The sequence below is a fragment of the Rhea americana genome, unplaced genomic scaffold (genome assembly GCF_003343005.1).
Source record: "Rhea americana isolate MKP2758 unplaced genomic scaffold, rheAme1 scaffold_13, whole genome shotgun sequence".
Lineage (NCBI taxonomy): Eukaryota > Metazoa > Chordata > Aves > Rheiformes > Rheidae > Rhea > Rhea americana.
Genome location: NW_028185372.1, coordinates 3,107,736 through 3,130,856, shown reverse-complemented (window position 1 = coordinate 3,130,856; position 23,121 = coordinate 3,107,736). Strand labels below are relative to the sequence as shown.

Below are 23,121 nucleotides of genomic sequence, written 5' to 3'. Positions count from 1 at the left end.
GTTGTTCCCTTTTTAGGCAGTCAGACTACAAGTTTATTTCCCCTTACTAATTTCATCTGTTCGTATTTAGTGATGTCTCTATTATGTAGGAGACAGGATATGAGTATTAACTTAAGCAAACTRTTAAAAAAATGTGAATAGGCAGCTACTTGGCCTTTGAGGTCAGAGCCTCTTCTCCTTTAATATGCAAACAGGGTCTTGCTCCTCAGTCTGAATTGTACTTATCTTAAACCAGCATCTGAGGATTTTCATTACACAGAGGAACTTCGCTACTCTGAAGCTACGTTGACTGTTAATATCGTTCTTGTATTTTGTCTCAAATTTATTGGAAGTTATTTTTATTTTTCAGTTGAAGAATGACTTGATTTATTAATGGAAGCAAGTTTTGTTTCATCTTTTGCTTTTCATCTGATATGTGCAAGACCTGTGGTTTCTGTGACATACCTTTATAACCTATCGTGAAGTTGAATTACACTGCAGTTGTAGGAAGATCAGGTACTATACAACTGGTTTTAGGTGTATTACTGACACCTTCCAAATACTGTAGCAGCTTTTGTTCAATATCTTTGTTTCCATAGCCTACAGCACAGTCTCCACTCCTGTGCACCTAARGAACTGTATACCAAACAGAGTTTATTCAACTGTTAACTATCCAAGAATAGGTTTTGAAGAATCAGGGTGTAGTCTTGAGTGAACCCTCTGCAAGAGTTATAATCTACTATGTCTCATTGGATAGTGTTGTCTATTAATAAAGAAATTCTTGGAAAAGATCTGAAAAAGGTAGCAATATTTCTCTCTGGAGATCTTTTTATGCTTTCTCATGATGGTAAAATAAYACAAAAATAAAAAAACTAAACCAAGAGGAGAATGGTAAATTAAACTTATAAACCAGGTTTTTCAAGAACAGAAGGAATGTTTTTGAGGATTTCTGTGATACATGGAACAGTCTATCTTCTTGTATCAACTGATTGTATCTATAAAARAGAATAAAAGTGAATCAGTGAATATATGAATATATGTAGAGAAATATTACAAAGAAAATGGAGTTTTTCTTTTTTTCTTTTCCTTTTTTTTTCATTTTTGGCAGATGATCACTGTGAATGCTTCATTGTTCCCCAGTTCTATAACTAATTCTTTGATAGCAGTTGGAAATGATGGTCTTCAAGAAAGAGATAGAATGGTGCGAGCTTGTATAGCCATTATCTGTGAATTAGGTAAGATATTTGGAAGCTAATTAAGAAAAACTTGGACATGATTGTTGTCAGTTTCTGAGAGGTTCTCTTCTGTGTGTTCGTATTAAACAGCTTTATTCAGATAATAAAGGGCATGAGGTCAATAATGAGAATTGATGAATGTTTTTAATGTACATTTTCTGAATTTAGCTGTTAATTTGATAATAAAGCAGAGTCACTTGAAACAACTTAAAATTAAGATCACTTAAAAGTGAAGTACCTAAAGATTTTGGATATTGTAGTATCCTCTAAGATTTAGTAGTTTTTGTATTTAGGAGTTAACATTTTSCAGTCTTAAAAATGTTTCTCCATTACAGTTGATGTTTCTAGTTTCTGAAAATGATTTATAAAAACGATTGGTTTGGGAATAGTGAGAATACCGTACATGAAGTGCTGTTAAATGTACAGAGAACTACTATATGCTTTCCTTGAAAATTTTAAATAGTGTGGTTAGCCAGCTCCTAGAAGTCAGTATCTGCGTCTGTATAGATATGGACAGTGATTTATACTAAATCCATATACTTCTATATGATTGCAGATTTTTAAGGTTCTTCCATTCTTGTATTAGTGAGAAATAACTAGGAAAAGTTCCAAGATACAAACAGTCTTAAAGAAATATACAATTTCTTTTACTTTTTTTTTTTTTTTTTTTTTTTACATTCTATTATAAATATTTTGTCCATGTCAGTCCAGTGAAGTGCAAAACCTTTTTTGTGGTGAAATGCAGACTGTGGACACTTGGTCAGAAATAAACTAAAATTTTTGTACTATGGTGACTTGACTGACAACAATAAATCAAGACTTTGGATTAATATTAATGTCAGTCAGTGCTATTAAAACCTTTATATCCATCTCAGCAGTGTTCAGGAAGAAAGATATCTGTACTGCATAGACTTAGTTTTACTCATTTTGTGTTTGTTACATTGGACACCTTGAAATGTTTTCCTTCCTGCTCTTCAGTGAAGTGGTATGTTTGGTTTTTTTTGTTTGTTTTTTTTTTCCTTTAGCACTTCAGAATCCCGAGGTGGTAGCTCTTCGAGGTGGTTTAAGCACCATCTTGAAAAATGTGATAGATTGTCAGCTAAGCCGAATAAATGAGGCTCTGATAACTACAGTTTTACACCTCATTAATCATCCGAAGACCCGACAGTATGTGCGAGCAGATGTAGAATTAGAGGTAGGTTCAATTTTCATTATTTAGTAACAGAAATTAGGAAGTTATGGTACTTATTAAAATGTTCAATTTTCACTTTAGATTTCACCCTCTGTGTTAATACAAATATTTAAAATGTAAGAGTTTAGGCTAAGAGCATAGTTGTTTATAAAGCAGAAATAAATAACACTGGAGTGGGACTGAGGAAAGGGCAAGACCCATTAACTGTAATCTCATATGAAAATAATGCATGTTTTCTTGTTTGTTTGTTTTTTTTAGCGAATTTTAGCTCCTTACACAGATTTTCACTACAGGCATAATCCAGACACAGCAGAAGGACAACTCAAGTAAGTGTTAATGCTGCTACTTGTGCTACCAGTTATGTTAATGGTATCATAATTGTTTTTCTTCCCACAGTGAGAAAGTAAAAGCAATGAAGTAGTACTAAACTACTGGAAGTTGAATATGACAGCAGATTAGGATGCAACTTCCTAATACATTGTTCCTTTTAAAACTTAAATTTAACATGTAGTTTTACCCTTCCTCTCCCCCATTAATATTTTTATATTAAAAATTATCAAATCATTATTATTACTTTTTTTTTAACCTCAGACATGATTTTCTTTTTATCTAACTTTTAGGCATCTACGATGAGTTTGCATTAGGGCTGCTTCTGTGTTCAGGAGTTGGGTGGTCAGGCTCACAGGGCAGTGGTTAATGGGTCATGCTGTATCTGGAGGCAAGTAACGAATGGACTTGAGGGTCTGACTGGCTGGGGAGCAATTCTCATGAACAGTATACCTTTAGCAGCAAAAAAAGATTAACAGGCTGTATTAACAAGCAACATAGCCAGCAGGCTGAGGGAAGCAATTGTCCTCTTTGCACTTGTTAGACCTCATCTAGACCACTGTGTCTTGTTTTGGGCCTCCTAACTCAAGAAAGACATTTTGAGATTTGAAGTTCAGTAAAGGGCCAAAAAGGTGATCAGGTAGCTGGGGCACTTGACTTGTGAGAAAAAACTGAGTGGATTAGGCTTTGTTCAGCCTGGAGAAGAGAAGATATAGGAGGGGCACAGAATAGTAGCCTTTTTCAGTASCTGTGAAGAGGTTATCAAGAAGATGGAGCTAGGCTTTTCAAGGTGGGAGGACAAGACACAGCAAAAATTAATTGAAAAGTAAAGGTTTCAACTGGATTTAAGAAGAAAAGTATTCTAASGAAGACAGGCACTGGAACAGATTGCCCAGGGCAAGACCCGACTGGATAAAACTCTTGAGTAACACTGTCTGGTGTCATAGTGGACAACAGCATTGTGCAGKAGTTCAGGCTAAGAGATCTTCTGAGGTCCCTTCCAACATTAATTTTATGATTCTGTGTTATCAAAAGGCAATTAGTGCTTAGGTCTAGATAACTGAACCAAAGTCCAAATCTTTTGGCCTCCACTCAAGTCACTCTGTCCATGGAAGCTTGAGTGATTCATCTGACCAACTGCAGGTGTTTACTTTATGATCCTCCTACCACAGACACTCTGCTGAAAAAGTAACTATTAAAAAAAAAAAAAAAAAAAACTTAGGATGTGTACATACCTACCATTTTTTATATACGTATGTGTGTGTGTATATATATATATATGTATGTATATATGCCTCAGCAATGTTATATGCAGTATAGGCACATTAAAAATTTTTCTTATTCTGAGTTTCATTCTTCATCCAAAATCTCAGTTAACTACTGCTGTGCTGATAACACTGTCTTATGGTAACAACTACGTATTGTGACATGTGTTTTAATAACAGGGAGGACAGAGAAGCACGGTTCCTAGCTAGTAAAATGGGAATAGTGGCAGCATTTCGATCATGGGCAGGTAAGAATTTTTGTTTGAAGTTGAATGACTAGAAGGCACGTTCACCTTTCAGAGTAAAAGAATGGTTTATTTAAGCACAGATTCTGTACCTCTTAATCTGTTTTCTATCAGTACCTTCCTACAATTGGGACTAAGCTGTATTTTGATTGGAGGATTTATAAATAGTTTGCTTTAACTAACTCTGCTACTTACAAGATGCAGCTTTCTCTGTCTATATAGAATACTGTGTCAGTTGTTCCTCTGATGGTAGTTGACATTTGGTGAGTGAGAGAATGTGGATAATACCATAGTATTGCAAGTATTTGCCTTAGAAATTGTTTTGCTGRTGTAAATAGATTTATTTCTCTACACAAAGAGATATGAACAGAGCAATTTCATTAGCACCTTGTTTTACCAAGTGCTGAAATTGAAGATAAATCCCAATATGGACATAATTTTGGATTTTTCTTCATTGAAAAAGTGTTTTGCATTTTCCTAAATCTTTTTTGCAATAGTGCAATCTTTGATATGGAGCTGTTACTTCAGGGACTGTTCATTCTTTCACAGTAAAGTCGGCATCTTTAAAATAAATTAAATCAGTTGGTAGGACCATTACCAAAATTTTGGGGCAGAATTTTTACAGCTTGTCCTTAGGAAAGATGCAGACTGTATAGAAAGCTTTTCTCATTTGTAAGACTACTTGCTTTATCTCTTAATGTTCTGAAAATGATCAGTAAGCTTAATTTAGCGTTCACATATCCTTCAAAAAATATCGTCACATGCATTCTCACTTCACTGTGATGGAAACTTAGAARGTTTGTGACTACTCTGAAACTTTTAAGAAGCAGTTTCTATTAAGACTATTGCTGCATCTTCCCTAATTCAGGCATTTGGAACTGATAGCATAAGCCTAAAATGCTTAAGTGACTCAAGAAACCGTTGTCTTGGAATGTTACTTAGCTTGGTACTTCCAATGTTATGCTCTCTTCCTTTTTGTCTTTTTATATTACTTGTTATATTAGAAATGAATATTTTAAAAATGTTCAGTGTAAAAATGTTCTTAGCGTTGACCTTCCCAAAAGACACATAGGAAAAACAGAGCTGAGGGATTTGTTTTTGCCTGTATGCTATCTGCTGTGTCCTACTTCTTATTCTCCAGACTGGGTTATTCCTTAGAGCTGACTCCTCTGTCCTTTATTCTCATGTTCCATCATATCCTTATGGATGAAATTGGTCCACGCTGCAATGATTGCATGCACCCTGACCTATTCCTCCATTGCAACTGAGATGTGACTGTTCCTCTTGAAAACAAGGCCTGTGAGATGCACTGTGGAACATACTTGAAACGTACATACTTCACGTGTGTGGGCCACATGTGCTTATCATAAGGTTTTGTGACATGGAAGTTTCGAACTTGGGGACTTTTCCATTAGGTAAATTAGCATTAGTGAGAACAAATGGATGAGTAGCCAATTTCCATCATTCAGTACTTTATTAATAGAATGGAGATTTGAGTTTATTTAAAAATGTAAGATGCGTGTGCAAGCCTGGCATCTTTTTGTTCATTTAAGATTGCATTTTTGATTAATTTGTTTTCTGGATAGAATGTTGCTGAAAGTTTTAACTTCTGTGATGTGAAGAGAAATGGTCAGAGAAATAGACCTAGGATACTGTCTTTGCAGCCATAATTTTTATTGGCCAGATTGCACACAAGTTGAGACTGAAAATCAGTGTAATCATTAGCTTCAGGCAGAATTCTGCATCATTTAAGAAAAATTGAGAGTTTGCCCTTTTAATATAGAAGTATTTAACTAATTGAGTAGAATATATTGTGAAAGGACCAAAGTATAGGAGAGTCTCTGAAATTTTCTACAGAGTAGAATTAACTATGTTGATTATTCTGGAGATGAGCCCTGTTCATCTGGGAAAATATGATAAAAATGAACACAAGAATGTTATTCCAAGGCATATTCAAACTCATTGTTTAGAATTCTTCTAGATTAAATGAAACTAAATAGTTTGGGTTAAGATACAACTTTTGCTGCAGAAACTGCTCACAGTTCTGCCAAAGTTATGCAGATCTTTCAGGTTTAAGCTTTTATTTTCCTTGACAATTTTATCCTTTTTTTTCCAGCCATTTCTTCCATATAAATTTTGGGTTTGCAGATAACTTGAAAAWACTATTTACAATAGAAGGGGGAAGTAATTAGTGAAGGAACAGAGTTTTATATGAAAGTTTTATGTTAAACATACGCTACTGATTAGAAAGGAGATGACATTAGAAAGGTGAAGTATTTATGGTTAAGTCATTCTAGTCATCTGTGCTTACACATATTGTGTAAAAATCAAATTTAACAATGTATCTCAAGCCTTTTGTTTGGTGAGGGAATATTATGTACTTAATATTTTCTAGGTATTATCAGCTTGTGCAAGCCTGGGAATTCTGGGATCCAGTCTCTGATTGGGGTACTTTGTATACCAAATATGGAAATACGGGTAGGTGGTAAATACTTAATCTGAAATGCAAATAATATTGAATGTTTTAATTATACATTCTTAAAATTTTAACAATGTAGTGGTTTAAATACAGATCCCAGTTATGAGGCCACTAGCCTGATGTTTACTTGACCCTCAAGTTCCAGCCTATAATACCACTAAAATTCCTGTGTGAGCTTAAGCAAGTTGCTTGTGTTTTCTATTTCTAGCTCCTTATCTGTAAAATGAGACTAAAAGCTCACTCTACATGTCTGACAGGAGGGAGAGGAGAAGAGGGGGAAAAAGTAGCTATATAAGAAGAAGAAATACATACTAAAAAATTGACATATACTCAAATGTTATGACAGTGAAATAGCTCTTGTAAGTCAACTATGAGTGTTTAAGTTTTGGGTTTTTTTAGTTTGTTTCTTTTTATTTTACGTAGATCTTGACCTCGCTCTGTAGAATTCCATTGTGATTTAAAAGGAATTAAAAATACTAAGGCACCATGAAACTGATACTGCCAGGAAAAAAATTCAGTAGCTTCCAGCAGTTTCTCATTCATGCTTTGTATAGTGGAAGTCTTCAATCTGCCGAGACAGACTGGATCAATAGTACATAAATGAATTAATGGCCACAAGTCAAAGCAGATAGAAAGTAGCTGCAGTTATGATGAGTTTGAATCTGCAATGAAAAAAACGTTTCTTCCAAATAACTGGCTAAACTAAAAAGTTGTTAGTAGCAGCAGTAACTTGTGTAACTGTCCTATAAAAACCTGCTCAGTCAGGAGATCTGCAAGTATCTTGTTTCATAACCTTTGATAGACAAGACAATGAAATTATTTATATTTCTTGTACACAACTCTGCGTTAACTTGATTTTTACTTGCATATTGTGTAATCCTGTGATTGTCAGCGTCTCTCAGGGCTTCCTAATTAAGTATGGAAGAGCAATCTGTGCTTTCACTCTCATTCATGGTAGAAATTATGCAGTCATTGATAGTGTGCTATGTGGTGGTGGTGGTAACGTATAAAGTAATGACATCCAAGATGCTGTGTTTTGATTTTCTTTGGTAGTATTGTAAATAGAAAGCTTACAGAAAACATATGGCTAGAGGAGATCTGCTAAATGTAGTAAGAGTGGAGAGTTCTATTTTGATCACAGTTGTTGAAAAATATCAATTAGGGAGAAACCGTGCTTTTGAATTCATCAGTTCAAAAAGTTTTTAATTAAGTACCTGAAATTTCTGTTGCATTTATAGTGATAATAAAACACACTGAAGTAAGCAAGCCCTTCTCTTTCTCTTTTCCAGATTTCTTCGTATTATAATAAACATATTCCCACCCCTTAAAAAACAAAACAAATACAGTAATTTTAACATTTTATAAAAATCTGAACTTCAGTATTCACATTTATAATAGTTTAATGGAAAAAGACTGCTTTTATAAGTCTATAAAATGACTCCTTTGTTCTTATTTTCTAGCGAGGTCTGCTTGAGGTTCTTTATGATATATTTCGCCTTCCTCTCCCTGTTGTCGCTGAAGAGTTCATTGAGGCACTTCTCAGTGTAGGTAAGTATTTAGAACTAGTTCACAAAAGCATTTGGTCTATTCATTTACTCTACAGGTTTGAACCCTTGACCATTTTCTCCGTACTGAAGATAATATCAATACTAGCTGTTTTTTCATTGATTTCTTTGGGTGTTCTCAGGTCCTCTTTAAGGTTCTTTATCTGCCACTAGATATCGAAGATGAAACTACTGGAAGTCTAACTTTCTTCTGACATCCTTACTACATCAGTTTTAAGTTTGATACAAGATATGCTGTGGAGCATAATAATTACAGAAGACTAATTATGTTACGATGAATTAGCATGCTTTGATCATGAATTTAGAGCTGTGTCACAGAAATTATTAGAAGGTCTCTGTTTCTATATACCGTGTATGTACTAGCTATCTCCACTGTACTTCAGCAGACTTTTAGTTTTTCTAAGGCAAACTCATGAGTTTTGTGTCTTCATATTTAGCAAAGTTAGTCTTTTATTTTTAGAATTACTCCTTTGCAACCCAAAAAGTATCATCTTTTGCYTCACAGAAGACACGAGCTGGAGAGGAATAAGCCTTAGCCTTAAATGTTCCAGCAATTCTGTTTTCCAAAGTCTGGTTTTAAATTTCTGTCATAAGGTTGATTTATTAAAAAAGCTTAATCATCATTCAGCAGTTGTAATAAATCATTCTTTGTTGCAAACTCGCTAAATTGCTATATATGGATATATKTTTTAAAATATTTTCTGTTAAGTTAAATGAGTGTATGAATGTGGAAATTTTATTTTGGTGGTTCTAGCTTCAAAATTAGCCTTGCTTTGCACAGGAGCATGGATTAAATAACTTACAGAGGTACCTTCTGATGTACATTTTGCTACAATTTGAAACCAGAAATGAGTTATTGTTGATGTAAGGGCTATTTATCTACTGACGACTGTTAAAATACCAGCATGAAATACAATGTATACAGGGTGATATTACTGTTGTCCGTATTTTTCTTATTACAGATCCAAGCAGATTTCAGGACTGCTGGAGACTTTCTGATGGCTTTGTAGCTGCTGAAGCTAAAACTGTATTACCCCATCGAGCCAGGTCAAGGTGTGTATTTCACAAACAGTATCTAAACTGGTTTTTGTGTTGATGAAGTAATTATTGTTGTCTTGCAGAAACAGTAAGAGCAATATACTTTCTAATCTGTTTCCATATTTCTTCTCCTTAGGCCTGACCTCATGGATAATTATTTGGCTTTAGTCCTTTCAGCTTTTATTACCAATGGGCTTCTAGAGGTAATTGATGACCTTAAGTATGAGTAGATGCTTGCTATTTTTTCCCATAAGAATTAAGAGATGTTCATTAAATAATTGTATTTTTTTAAAACTCTTTTGAAGGGTCTTGTTGAAGTGATTACAAGTAGCGATGACCATGTGTCTGTTAGAGCAACTATCCTTTTAGGAGAACTTTTGCATATGGTGAGTGGAGATTTTCTCCTTAGAACAAGCAGTATTAGTAGATCATTGTAAATTGATATTTCCTGTTATAACCTTGAATTTTTCTGTTGCAAACTGGAGGCATCCCCACCTATTTTGTAAGAATCATGTGTTACCTTGTAAATGTATGATGGGATGCTACAAATTCTAAAAATAGCATGACTCAGCTAAAAARGCAGTACTGAAGGAGGGGGCTTCTGCTGCCCTAAAGGTAATCCCCAGCTCTCAAACTCACTAGCACTTTTCCTTGCATCAGAAGCTAGCTGTAGTTTTAAGCTAATCATGCAAACTCACTCATCAGTTACTGTGTTTGGGAAAAGAAGGACTACTGTTACTTTTTTTTCAGTGTTAGCAGCCTTGTGGCAATGCATTAAGCTTTCTGCTTAGCAGGCTAGAAGRTTTTTTTTTTTGCTGGGGCATTTCATATTATTTATCCAGACAACTCCAACTTGATGGAACAGTTTTTCAGTAGTGCTGTTGGCAGCTCTTACATAGCACAGAGGAGCTGGAGATACCTCATTACCTGCCTCTTCTTTCTCTCTAACTTAGCTTTTACAGTAGCTTTTCTTCTTTTATGCAGCATCCCCACAAGGTTAAAGTCTTTACCAGTCCATACTGATAGGGTTTATTCTCATTTCAGCAGCTGAAGATGAGAGGAAATTTTAAGTTCATTCCATTCTATTTATCTTACTGTGATTGTTGTAGCCTACTCAAAATAGAAGTGGAAGCAAGCTGATTGAAGAGCAGAACTTCTGAAAATAACTTAAATTATTATAGTATAGAGGTGATTTTATTGTTACCATATGTACACATTCCAGTGCTACCTTCAGCCTGCTGAGGAGCTCCTGGTGTGAAGTGGTATAACTTACCTTTCTTATGAATAGTTCTTTTAAACACTTTCTCAAGGATGTGAAGTGCTTACAGAAGAGCACTTTGATTAGTCATTTTTGTTTGTTTGTTTTTATTTTTTATTAAACATGCTGCTTTCTAAGAGAAGATAAGGTCATGAAATGCAGCTTTGTTCTAGATTTCAGTTTTTATGAGCAGAATTATCAGACATAGTGCATGTCTTCAAACTTTAGACACATTTCAGTTCTGTTCTTCGTACGCCAAAAAACTGGGCCACAACTTTGAATAGCATTTTTTTTTTTTATTACTAGTAAGTTATCACATCTTGCCTCACCAGTGTGGGTTGAAACAAGCAAGCAATTTATTCTTTAATCTCTGTGATTACTTGCAATTTTCTTAATCTCTTCAGTGATTTTTCTGTAAACAATTGGCGGAATTTCTTGAGTATTTAGTCAGCTGTGTAGTTTAAAAGTGAGATCTTCATTAAGGTACATTGTCTTTGGGTTTTGKGATGCTTTTGTAAGAGAGTGACTAAATGCAGCACTGACTTTTTTGACTGCAAGCATAGTACACTTTCTGTTTTGTGAAGAGATAATTCCATAGTCTGAGATGAGACTGTTTTTCGAAATGTTGAACAAATATGTATACTTTGATTTTAGTTTTAACAAAGATGAAGAAAAAATTACTTTAATCTCTCTGTTCTTTATAGTTTTCAAATATATTTGCACAATTACCTGTTTTCCAAAATAAAACCAATTAAATGTCTGTTCACTTATGAAGTTATGTGAATGAGTTAATCAGATATTCACAAGAATGTTTTTCTGTGCAGAATCATTGGTAGTTGAACATATTAGATGAACATCATTAATGTAAATTTTTGTATTTTTATTATGCTTTTTAGTACCTCTGTATACATAAGGATGACTGCAACTGAATACAATAGRAATTATATTTGCTATTTTTGCATTTGTTTTATTCAATAATGCTTTGCATGCTATTGCATGCTGCCCCTTTAATTTTTGCATTGACTGGTTTTAGTTAGGAGGCTCTCATGCTAAGTCTGTCTTAAGTTCTTAAATTACTTTTTCAATTGTATTTCAGACTGATTACTTTGAGCAAGTGTTTTAAATCTTGTGTGTGATTATTGCTCATGTTTTACAAAAAGAGATTGTGCATCTCTTCAAATACTGATTCTTAGAGATGGCTAAAAATGTTGTAATAACTTATTCTGTTCTTTTGGGATTTTGTTTTTGTTTCTTTGTTTTTTAGGCAAACACAATCCTTCCTCATTCTCATAGCCATCACCTGCACTGCTTACCAACGCTAATGAATATGGCAGCATCTTTTGACATTGTGAAAGAGAAAAGACTGTAAGAATGCTAAATTATACTTAGAAATTAAAATACGTACACATCCTTTCCTTCTCCCTATGATATGTATGTGCTGCAGTTGAGTTAAAACATACATTACCCGTTCCTTGGTGGTTGAAACCACTGCTATCTTTATTGCAGGAGGAGTGCATTTGGAAAAGCTCTTTGACATTTGTTAAAGAAATGTCATTTCCAGTGCATGATTCCAAAAATGCATTATATTTATGGTAATGATTCTGAGACTTAGAAATACAGAAAGGAAGTTTTGGTGGTAGGTTTCAGAACATATTTTGCATATATTGCTAGTTTTCTGGTTTGTTTTTTACACACAATTTTTCAGTAAGCTATTRTTTGATCAAGCAACATCTGAAATACATTCTGTGTTGTACCTCTCTACTGGTTCAGCTGGCTTATTTGCCACAACTAAGCTTTGTAAACTAGGAATGGCTATGCTAAAATTTTTTCAATTGTTGTTTATCTATAGCTAATTATATAGTAGTTGGCCAAACTAAGGAATCGTTATTAGTGTGAGAACAAAAATGTACTGTTGRCGTGGGGCTCTTTCTTAAATGCTTTTTTCCTCTATAGAAAATGGTCACTGTAACAATAGCAATTACACTAAAATTTCCATATGCTTTTGTTTGAAGCTTTCATTAAAATTTCAGTATGTTCCTTTCAATTTCATTTAAACACAAGCATGTATGAACAAAGATTTTTTTTTTAAAATAACTTGCTGCTTCAGTATGGAGTATGCACTGAACATGTTGTTTAGCGTCATTAAGAACAACTGTGTGGCACTCCAAGGTAATCAAACATCTGACTTGAAACACATGATTAACTTTTTATTCCTCTCTGAACTAGGAAAAAATGAATCTTGAAGCTTAAAAAATTATTTTTTCTAATAGTAAATTATATAAAATGTTCTGGTGGATCAGAGCATTACTCTTGCCATTCCTGATGTATGTAGCTTGTCAAATCAGTATTCTGATAAAGAGTTATAACTTCATATGTTTGTCTTTTGCTATGTTAAGTGATAAATTACAGAATTCTTTTCAAACTGCTATTACAAGTTCATAAATGCTGGTTGTGGATTGCTTCCCAGAAACTTTCTGGTATTCCCTGTTTTTTAATTGTGAAAAAGTTCCATGGAACTATAAGACTTTATGATATGTGAAAACACAATTATCTTACAAAGCCTTATTACTTTCTAGGCAAATATCTCAATTTATTGGGCTTAAACCACAGTGCAAGCCTCTCTCTGCTGCAAAAGATTGTGTCAGTAATGTCAAAAAGTCTTCTAATAGTGAATATTAATATAAAAATATGCTGAATGTAGTATAATGAAAAGAAATTTCATATAAACTTTGGTCAAACCATTTTTTTCTTTCTAAGTAATTAGTGGAACAAAGTGATTTTCTATCTGATAACTTTCTTCATATGGTGTTACACTTGGTCAAAGCTGTGGGAGGAGAGGAAGGTTGAAGGGCAGAAGGGATACGTTTGTGTGTTCCTTGCAATTATTTCTTTCTTTGCTTTTTGGCATTTCTGGACAGGTCTTAGGTACTTAGCAGATGTCTTGGGTTTTTTTTTTTTTTTAAGATTTTGTAGATGTATGTGTTATATTTCCAAATATAGGATTTGGTCTGTGCTCTGCTTTGTCTCGTACTCAGAAAAACTGTAAGCCCTGTTACTGATTAAACTTGTAATTTAGATGAGTGACCAAATTCAGATATTTGTTTGAAAATATGTAAAGTAAGATAAAAAAGTTTCTGTATCCTATGTGAACTCTTGTTCTGAAGCATTTTAAAAATATCCTGCCTTCATGGAGAATAAAGGTAGACTTAGGTCTTCATTTTCAGACATTCTTACTTGCTCAGCAGTTTTCTACTCGCACTGTTTTGTGAGTAACTGGTTCTGTCATTGTCCAATGTCTTTTCTATCACATCCTGTCTTTTTCTGGGAAAACTTATGTGCTATCACTCTGCTGTTTGCATATAAATCGTGGAGAATAGAATATACCCTCACTACCCTCTAGAAAAAGGAAGTTAAGTGAAGTACTCTGTTACTTGGAGCTGAAGCTAGCCCCCTGAACTTCACAGCACAACTTGATCTGCTGTGACATCTTACAAATACTTCTTCAGCTTAAATTTTGCAATCCTTTCACCTATGAAGTCTGAAAGATACCAGTATTCCCCCCCCCTTTCTTTCTTCAGAATTGCTTCTTTTTTATGAATTGAGCTATGCTTGTTTAACTCAAGATTTAGCAGTGGTGTTCTTTGTTTGGGTAACAATTGTCCAAAACTGATATGGTATTTTTCTATTAGACGAGCAAGTGCTGCACTCAACTGCTTAAAACGCTTTCATGAGATGAAGAAAAGAGGACCTAAACCTTACAGCCTCCACTTAGACCATATTATTCAGAAAGCAATCTCAACCCACCAGAAAAGGGATCAATACCGTGTGCAGAAAGACATCTTTATTTTAAAGGTATTACCATTACTGATTTTTCAAACTTCAGTTTCACTTTGTATTTTAGAGATTTTGTGCTTTTTTTTCCCCTTCCTTCTCATCTTTGCTTTCTTTAATTCAGTCATTTGTGATTCCTTTGTAGATTTTTTTTTTCATTTAATTTGTTTTCTAACTACATGTGGACTGAACTTTGTAGAATTTGAAATTATGATGGTTTTTAATGCTTTCTGGGCTCAATAGTAATCTCTTACTGCTAGATTATGATGGCAGTACCAAAATCATGCACTCTCAAATGCAAAAGGCCTTTCAGTGATCGTTACCTGAGCAAAATATCCAGTGACAAGACTGAAAAATGATGCAAGGAAGCTTACTATAGTTTTTCATGCCTGTATTACAGGACACAGAAGAAGCTCTTGTAATGAATCTTCGAGACAGCCAGGTTCTTAATCATAAAGAGAATCTTGAGTGGAATTGGAATCTGATAGGGACCATATTGAAGGTGAGCAAAGAAAGTACATGATTCTAGTTTTATGAAATTGTTTGAAAAAACAACTGTGTCCATTTCACATGTGAGCTTTGACTTTCTAATGCTAACACAATATTACACCATGTAATTTGTTTTATTTCAGAAAATTAGGATGTCATGGATTTTATCAATCATATGCAACCCCTTAACTGCACACACAAATACACTGTTAAACTGACAGATTTCTTAATGAGCTTAAATAGTTGTATATAACATTTTAGACATTCGCACACACTCACTTATAAAGTGAGATGCAATGATTTTAAAGTTGCCTGTTGTGTTAGACTTTGCTTCAAACTAGATAGGAATACTTTCTCATTCAGTTTCGTAGCAGATTGGATTTTTCTTTTCTATTATATAATGCAAATTGAAGAGTAAGGTTGGAAGTGGGTTATAGATCAGACTTGGGATACAGAGCCTTGTTTGAAAACTTGACAGTATGCAATCTCACTGTATATGTGTAGAACTAATACGAGTAGTCTGTTACATCAAGTTCATTACAAAAATGAATTTGTTTTCATAAAATACTTAATAACTGGAAATATCTCCAAAAGGGAGGGCATCAGCTTCGCTCATTTCATCACTTTTAGAGGACTGTCTTTTTTTTTTTTTTTGCAGCAAGATTTATTATCAGTTAATATTCAGAATAATCTTAGATCATCTGAGCTTCTGTTATTCTGTACATCAAAACTATCCTCCTATTGTTGCCCACAAACAATTTTTCCTTACTATATTCTTCAGTATTATAAAGATGATAGAGTACAGAAGGGATTTATGGTGACAGACATAAGATTATATAAAGTTGTGTAGAGAAATATATTTCCGTATATGTTTTCTTAAGGCYTAATAAACTTGAAGAGAAGAATTTGTCTAGTATAAATGGATAAACAGGTTTATGACATTAACTACTTTCTCTACCAAATTTCACTTACTTTTAGACTTTTTGCATTATTATTACTAGATTTACATTAATCATGGATACTTCTACTTTTGATTAAATACATTATCAAGAAACTACACTTCAGAATCTCACAGCTAATCTGTATAGGACTTTGACAATGGATATTTTACATAATTGACCATTAAGAGATTCTTTTTCCCTTTTATGAAATCTAGAAATAGAAAAGCTTCTAGCTTTTCAAGCTGTCAGTTTCTGCGATATGTCAGATATTGCTGCATAAGTTTTCTAGTGACCTGTCAAACAGTTTTAAATGTCTCGAAATGAGAGACTTCTGTCTTTCAGAATGAGAAGTTCTTGTGCTTTCCGGTTAAAGTCTAACCACTTCCTTTCCTGTTAACATTATCTCAGTGCATGTTGATGTTGTACAGTTTATCAGAGTGGTCCATCTTTAGCCCCAGAATGAGCAGGATCCAGATTCTGATGTTCGGGCTTCATTATCTCATGTGACACAGTATCTTCTACTGTTTCTCAGTCACAGCCTTATGGCCATGGACCRCTAGCTTTCCTGCCACCTTGCTACTTTACGTCTTGTTTGGTCATATACAGCCTTTTTTTACTTGCTCAAYTTGCTGTCTAAGCTGCAAGAAAAGCAGCAAAAGTGGCAGTGGTCGGGATGGAGGGATTCACTTTGTCTACTGGCTGTCGACAGTAGAGCCTCATACGCTGTCACGTGGATTCAGTGTTATCGGTCTGGTCGGCCTTACAACGTTAGCTGTTGCCTACCTGTCTCAGAATACTTGTATACCAATTTGCAATGTAGAACTGTATTGCTTAGGTAGAAAAGAAAGATGTTTGATGCACTCTTTTCCACTGCTTCAAAGAAGATACTTACTAGTAGCAAAAAAAATAAATCCGAAGCCATAATGATAACAGCTGTAAAAACAGAAAAACTTAGTATGGAGAAAGGATAGATCCAGATACATCTGGCATAGGTTTATTTGATCTTATTTGAAACATCTTTCAAAGTGTCAACAGAAGAACTTAAATAGCATTTTTATAAGCAATATTTAAGTGAGCTGTAACAGAATAATGAGTATTTCGAAACTAACCTGATTAATAGTGAAAACGAGCAACAATTTCCCTTTCATATGAATATTAAATTTTGCTTTGTGTTTGCAGGAGAGAAACTGAACAAAATTGTTTATTTTTCATTAGCATGTCATAGTTTGCTATTTTCATTAGAATTGTGGTTGTGTACGCATAGCATGTACCCAGCACTCCCTGTCCTCTAGAAAAAATAAAACAATTCTTGGAGCAAGAAGAGTGTGGGCTTTTCAATAAAATAATTTTTATAGGTAATATTAAAGACAAGAGAACTTATACTTCTAATTATTAGGTGAATTTAACTACAGTAGAAATGAGTAAATTTTAGTGACTAATCAAGGACTGATGTACAAGTTTCATATAATGCTATATTTGCTGTTTTTCTAGTGGCCAAATGTAAATCTAAGGAACTATAAAGATGAACAATTGCACAGGTATGTAAAATTACATAGATGTCCTTTGAAGAAAGAAATTTGGAACAACTGGTTTTTAATATTGCAATAAACTCTTCCTTGGATATGTCACGTTTCTAAAACTTAATATATTGATAAACAGTAAAAATGAAATTTTAGATAACTAGGTTGCAATATTTGCTTTAAATAAACAGGTCTTTAAGATTTAGTGGGTTTTTTCTTTGCACAGATACCAATATATCTGTTCCCTAAACAAGAATCATATCAGCTTTGCAAACACTCTATTTTAAACCTTCTAAAGTTTTATGTCTTCAATATTTCATATATTAGTGTTTCATATTAACATTTGCCAAATGTTATCAGGTTCATAGCTGTAAAGCTACACAGTTATAACTGGTATTAAAAAAAAAAAAAAGAAAAATGATATTTCTAGTTGCAGTTAATGGTGAGGGAAGCACATGTGATTTGGAAAAGCAAACAAAAACAACTTTGGTTCCTTTCACATCTCTTAATATTACAGCATTTTTCCATTTTTGTGCATTTGTGATAATTAGTTCTTGGATGTGACTTTTAACATGCATTTTGGGAAACTGATCTGATTATTTTGAAGAGTAGTTTGTAGGCATGGAAAGCTATTTCTCTGAATTTGTGAGGAAAAAAAAATAAAACTAAAATATACCCTGAAAGGCTCCACGCTGCTCCATCTTAAATTTTCACTAAAAAGTAATCAGGTTACTTCTATACAGTGTTCCCAGCATAAGTGATGGTCCCATTGTAATCATAGTCATAATTTAATTTTGCATTTTTTTCTTGTTTTTTTTCCTTATCTAATCATTAACTGCTAATCCGTACTATACTGTTAAGGATTATTTTCCAAATTCTCTGATTTATAACATTGCTTCTCTAAAGGAACATCTGCAAACCTGGCTGTGATGCACATGTGCACACACACTTACACGCATGCACRTTACTTCTTGGTTTTGTACACAAGCGTTGTTCAGTGGCTAAATGATTTAATGCTAAATAAACTTTGAAAACCTAGGATTCGATCAGTATACAGCAGATTGCAGGTTGCATGCTTTAATGCAACCTGCATTTTAGGCTGTGATATGCTCCTGTTTAATTATGACAAATGAAACCCCAGTTATCTCTGACCACAAAATGTTTTGCAGCCTTTTTTTTTTGTGTTCTTTTGAAATGCAAAATATGTATTTTATTTTGTGCTTCCATTGGTTATTTTTATTGTTAGTGTCTTTGTTTATGATCTTATGGCTGTAGAAGTCAAATTCCAGATACTCTTAGTACAGGTCTTAATACCAATTAACTCAAAGGACAACTAGTTATTTYTAGCCTTCCTTAATTTTTATGAGATGCAGTTATGAAGGGGTATGCAGGTACATGGGTGTGTATATATGCATCACTATATATGCACATATGTGCAAATATATATATACTCACACAAATATAAATATGCCAAAGTATATAATGCATATATTTACTAAAAACTCAAATATTTTTCATTTGACAAAATCTAAACAAGTCTTCAGTGATTTAACTAGCCTTTAAGTTGGTCCTGTGTTTGGACTTGGATAGTGGCCTACTCTTACTGCTTTTTCTAACAAAAGCAGTGCTTTAGTTAGGCTTTCTTATTACTTTAGCCTTTATATAGATTTTGTTTTTTAAAGCAAGCCTGTGTTTATTTTTTGGTTAAGAATTGAGGGAGGGGAGAAATCCCTGTACTGAAGATATACTTCTGCAGTACAAAATTCAAGCCATATTGCTCAATGTGTTATCAAAATGTGTGAGTGAGTGTGACTGTGTTTGCAGTCATCTTGTTGTCAAACTGCTTAGATCAGGTGAATGAAAATGCTGTTACTAAAATAAAATATGACCTTTTCCTGGTAGAACATGAAAATGTATTTTCCACAGTAACAATCTCCAAAATAATGCTCTTTTTAAGCCTAGACAGTATAGTCTCTGAAACTCATCACAGGATGAATTATAACAGAATGAATTAGAAGCAGAAGAATGAGAAGGAAGGTATGGCTTCTAAGAGCATAGAGGTCTTGGGTTCCTTTGCGTGTTTCAAATCATGGCATAGGAAAGCCTTTATAACACACAGCACAGCTGCATTTCTGAAGTCTTCTAACTTTGAAAATTATTTACAGTGACCTAATTTACTGATAAAACATCTTTTGTACCAGCATCATTTTATACTGTTAGGGATTCCTTATCTTAATGAAAAATAACAACTTCTCTTTTACTTCTTGTAGGTTTGTAAGGAGACTGCTGTATTTTTACAAGCCTAGCAGTAAACTGTATGCCAACCTGGATCTGGACTATGCTAAGGCTAAGCAGCTCACTGTGGTGGGTTGTCAGTTCACTGAATTTCTTCTTGAATCAGAAGAGGTGAGAAGTTTTCAGCTGCAATACTGGAGATAGAATTAGTAATGCTGCATGCTGCTGCATGCCACTTAAAGAAAAATCTTAATTTTAAAAAAGACTTCTGTAGTAAAACTTCAAATGTTAAACTTAAATGATCAGCATAATTAAGAAATAGAGCTTAAAATCCTAAAGTATYGAAGTGAGAGACTAGGGAGGCTGCCATGTTTAAAGAGGGGTTTTATAGTAAGTACAATTTTATTAACTATAACTTATTTTTGCTATGTATATCCATCCTCCCTCCCTGCCTCTTCTTTTTTTCTCCTGTAATAATGATTTTTATACCTCAGACCAGAGGTCAAAATGTCATTAAATAATCATTTCCTTAGAAAGAATAGAATGGGTCCTAAGATGTCTGCAAGCTAAACTCATTTTATTTGCCTTGAGCCTTTTTCATTATTTTGAGTACTGTTTGTCAGCCAGCACTTGTTTTGCATCTTTGTGTTTGTACATTTAGAGAAACTTTCAAGAATGTGGTTCAATAAAGAAAAGGGATCCAGTGCTACTACCAGTAAATGCTATTACATTTTTTTTTTTTTTTTTTTTAGGATGGACAAAGTTACCTGGAGGAATTGGTTAAAGATATTGTACATTGGCTCAATTCGTCGTCAGGAATGAAACCTGAACGTAGTCTCCAAAATAATGGGTTACTAAATACCCTTAGTCAGCACTACTTTTTGTTTTTTGGTACTCTGTCTTGTCACCCTCATGGAGTGAAAATGCTTGAAAAATGTAATGTGTTTCAGTGGTGAGTGTTGTTCTTCAGTTTGAATTGTGCTTACAGGTATTAATCCTTATAAAACTTGTAAACTGTGCGAAAGGATCACTCTCTATAAAGATGAAAAATTTTTAATCCTGTTAATTTTGAACTGGAGGTTACTAGTTTTTTTTTTTTTCCTCATTTGAAGAGCTTTTTTTAGYCTTTTGTGACACAAACATCTATATCTTTTCTGTAGCTAAATTCTTTCTGTTTTCCACCTAACTGATGGAAATCAGTATCAGGGAGGATGGTATTTTACTGAAATACAAGAAACTGGCAGGTATCATCCTATGTGTGAAATATGACGGTGTGTTGTATCTAAACTTCAGTCCAATATATTTAAGTGAAGCTCTAGAGTTCAAAACTTTGTTCCAATACTATGCTTTAAGAGTAAAATGGCTGAAAATTTGAGTACCTGTTTCCAATTCTTGTTTATTTTAAATAAAGTAAGTTTTAAGAAAAAAAATTATGGTTTACTGAAGTACTCCATTTTTTTAATGCCATTTGCATTGCTTATCAGAATGCAGATTTTTTTTTTTACTGGCTACAGAACAAATCATTTTTGAATTAAATTTGGACTGTTAATATGGCTAAGCTATGTCAAGCTCTACACACAATGCTTTACAGGGAAGAAATGTTTACAAAGCTTCATGAGCATTTATTTTTGTATTCATAAACACTAATTCAATCTTCTCATCAAAATTGTTACAGTTTTAAGGAATGTTAGTTTGGATGTCCTGTTCCCTACTGCCCTTACTGTTCAGGGTATTATTCTACTCTCCCTAAGTCACTCCATTTTACATGAGAATTTATTTTGTGTTCCTCTGCATTTATAAAAATACAAGGCTAATTCAGAATACTTCCTTTTAAATTTAAATTGTTGATTGAATAAATAATGAATGGATTCAAATACTAATATTTTCTTTTTCCCTCCCACACAGTCTTCTTAATCTTTGTTCTTTGAAGAACCAGGATCACTTATTAAAACTGACTGTTTCTAGTTTGGATTACAGCAGAGATGGGTTAGCAAGAGTCATCCTTTCTAAAATCCTAACAGCAGCTACTGATGTAAGTTCCAATCAATTTACATTCCATGGCTATTTGCAATTAGACATGAATTTTGTTCAAGATGTGTGATTTTATTTCGAAAATATGTAATACTTARGCTTTTATTTTTGTATTTAGAGAAATGAAACTCCTACTCATGCAGCTTTAGAACTTGTTGTGGTCTTTACACCTTGTATTGCATTTGTGCTCAAGACAYTGTCATTCAAATAGGTTTCTGTTATATATGTGAGGGGTTAAGGTCTTTAAATGCATGCACCGAATGTAAATGCATTTGCATGCACTAAATGTAAACTAAGTATAATGTTATTTTCTAGATTCGTAGACATCCTAAATCAGTAGTGAGGGCATTGCTTTCACAAGAAGAATGTGTGTTTCTAACATTAATATACCTTGTAGTGATAGATACTGTTCTGATAATGATTAAGACTCAGGAGAAGCTGTAGTTCTTAGAATGAGGGGAAACAGGCATTGCGATTGGTGCTTCTGAATCAGAGGTGGTACGTACGAAAAATACAAAACCTATGTAGCCACAGGAAAGGAAGCTACTGAACCTTTAAGAAAAGAGAAATCATTCAGGTATTATGTAGTAGGCAAGCAAGCATTGATGTCAGATGAATTAGAAATAAGTTGCCATCTAGCTGGGAAAAAGATTTTCAGTAATATGGGGATAGCTATTCCTCCCTCAACTGAACGAGGCAGAATATATACTAGAGTGAATGCAAGAAGACATAAAGTAGACACTAGCTTTAAATATGCCTCTATTTGGGAAGAGGAGAAGGGGAGAAAATCAAGCCTATTTCTCTGAAGCTACTAAGAATGTAATGATTGTTACAGCATAAAGAGTCTGAAAGTAATGGAGATAGTTGGAGTTGAAAGAATGACTCTTCTTTCAGTGTGGGTGAAATTCTGTACTGACTAAACTTTTAAATATTTTTTTGGCGTTCTTTCTCCATAGGTGTGATATGCCTTGTTTGAGCAGGCAAATAGAAAATAACACATAGTGAGGACACATGTCTGTATATATTAGCTTCTAAGCTGCTGTTAGGTGATTGCCAGTTAAGAGCAGTTTACATAGTGACACTTAATTTAACTGTTTCTGTTGTGTCAATAGATACCACGAGCAATTTTTTCTCTCGTAAGAGGCTATACAAGGGAAATCAGCACACCAGCATTTCATTGCTTTCAAATGCAACCAATGAACAATTAGAAATAACTCTAGGCATGCTGTAATAATTTCTTCAAAACCTATAGTAGGACTATGTGCAGCTCAGCCGTATGAGCAATGAGTAGCAAACACTTCTTGTCTTTTGGATAGAAGTGAGATGGGCTTCGTTCTCCAGCACTCTGTAGAGCCCCCAGATTTACCGACTTCAGTGCCAGCCAGTTCAATATTCTGAAAAGGATCGTAGATCATGATCTAAAGATTTTTAATAATGGTATTTAGTGCCAACCCTTAACAGATGAAGTCTATAGAAAAAGTTAAGAGACAT

General features: G+C 33.9%; 1 protein-coding gene across 2 annotated transcripts in view; it reads left to right on the top strand.

The window, feature by feature from the left end:
• Positions 1 to 23,121, top strand: part of RICTOR (RPTOR independent companion of MTOR complex 2) — a 70,943-nt gene that overhangs the window by 23,374 nt on the left and 24,448 nt on the right. For both annotated transcript variants that reach the window (XM_085326354.1, XM_085326353.1), the window contains 16 exons: positions 1,088 to 1,214; positions 2,240 to 2,409; positions 2,665 to 2,732; positions 4,179 to 4,246; positions 6,639 to 6,721; positions 8,183 to 8,270; positions 9,250 to 9,340; positions 9,462 to 9,528; positions 9,631 to 9,711; positions 11,848 to 11,948; positions 14,273 to 14,435; positions 14,815 to 14,916; positions 17,336 to 17,382; positions 19,635 to 19,770; positions 20,352 to 20,551; positions 21,505 to 21,631. In XM_085326354.1, coding sequence (XP_085182480.1) covers positions 1,088 to 1,214; positions 2,240 to 2,409; positions 2,665 to 2,732; positions 4,179 to 4,246; positions 6,639 to 6,721; positions 8,183 to 8,270; positions 9,250 to 9,340; positions 9,462 to 9,528; positions 9,631 to 9,711; positions 11,848 to 11,948; positions 14,273 to 14,435; positions 14,815 to 14,916; positions 17,336 to 17,382; positions 19,635 to 19,770; positions 20,352 to 20,551; positions 21,505 to 21,631 — 1,719 coding nt within the window. The remainder of the gene's footprint in view (positions 1 to 1,087; positions 1,215 to 2,239; positions 2,410 to 2,664; positions 2,733 to 4,178; positions 4,247 to 6,638; positions 6,722 to 8,182; positions 8,271 to 9,249; positions 9,341 to 9,461; positions 9,529 to 9,630; positions 9,712 to 11,847; positions 11,949 to 14,272; positions 14,436 to 14,814; positions 14,917 to 17,335; positions 17,383 to 19,634; positions 19,771 to 20,351; positions 20,552 to 21,504; positions 21,632 to 23,121) is intronic.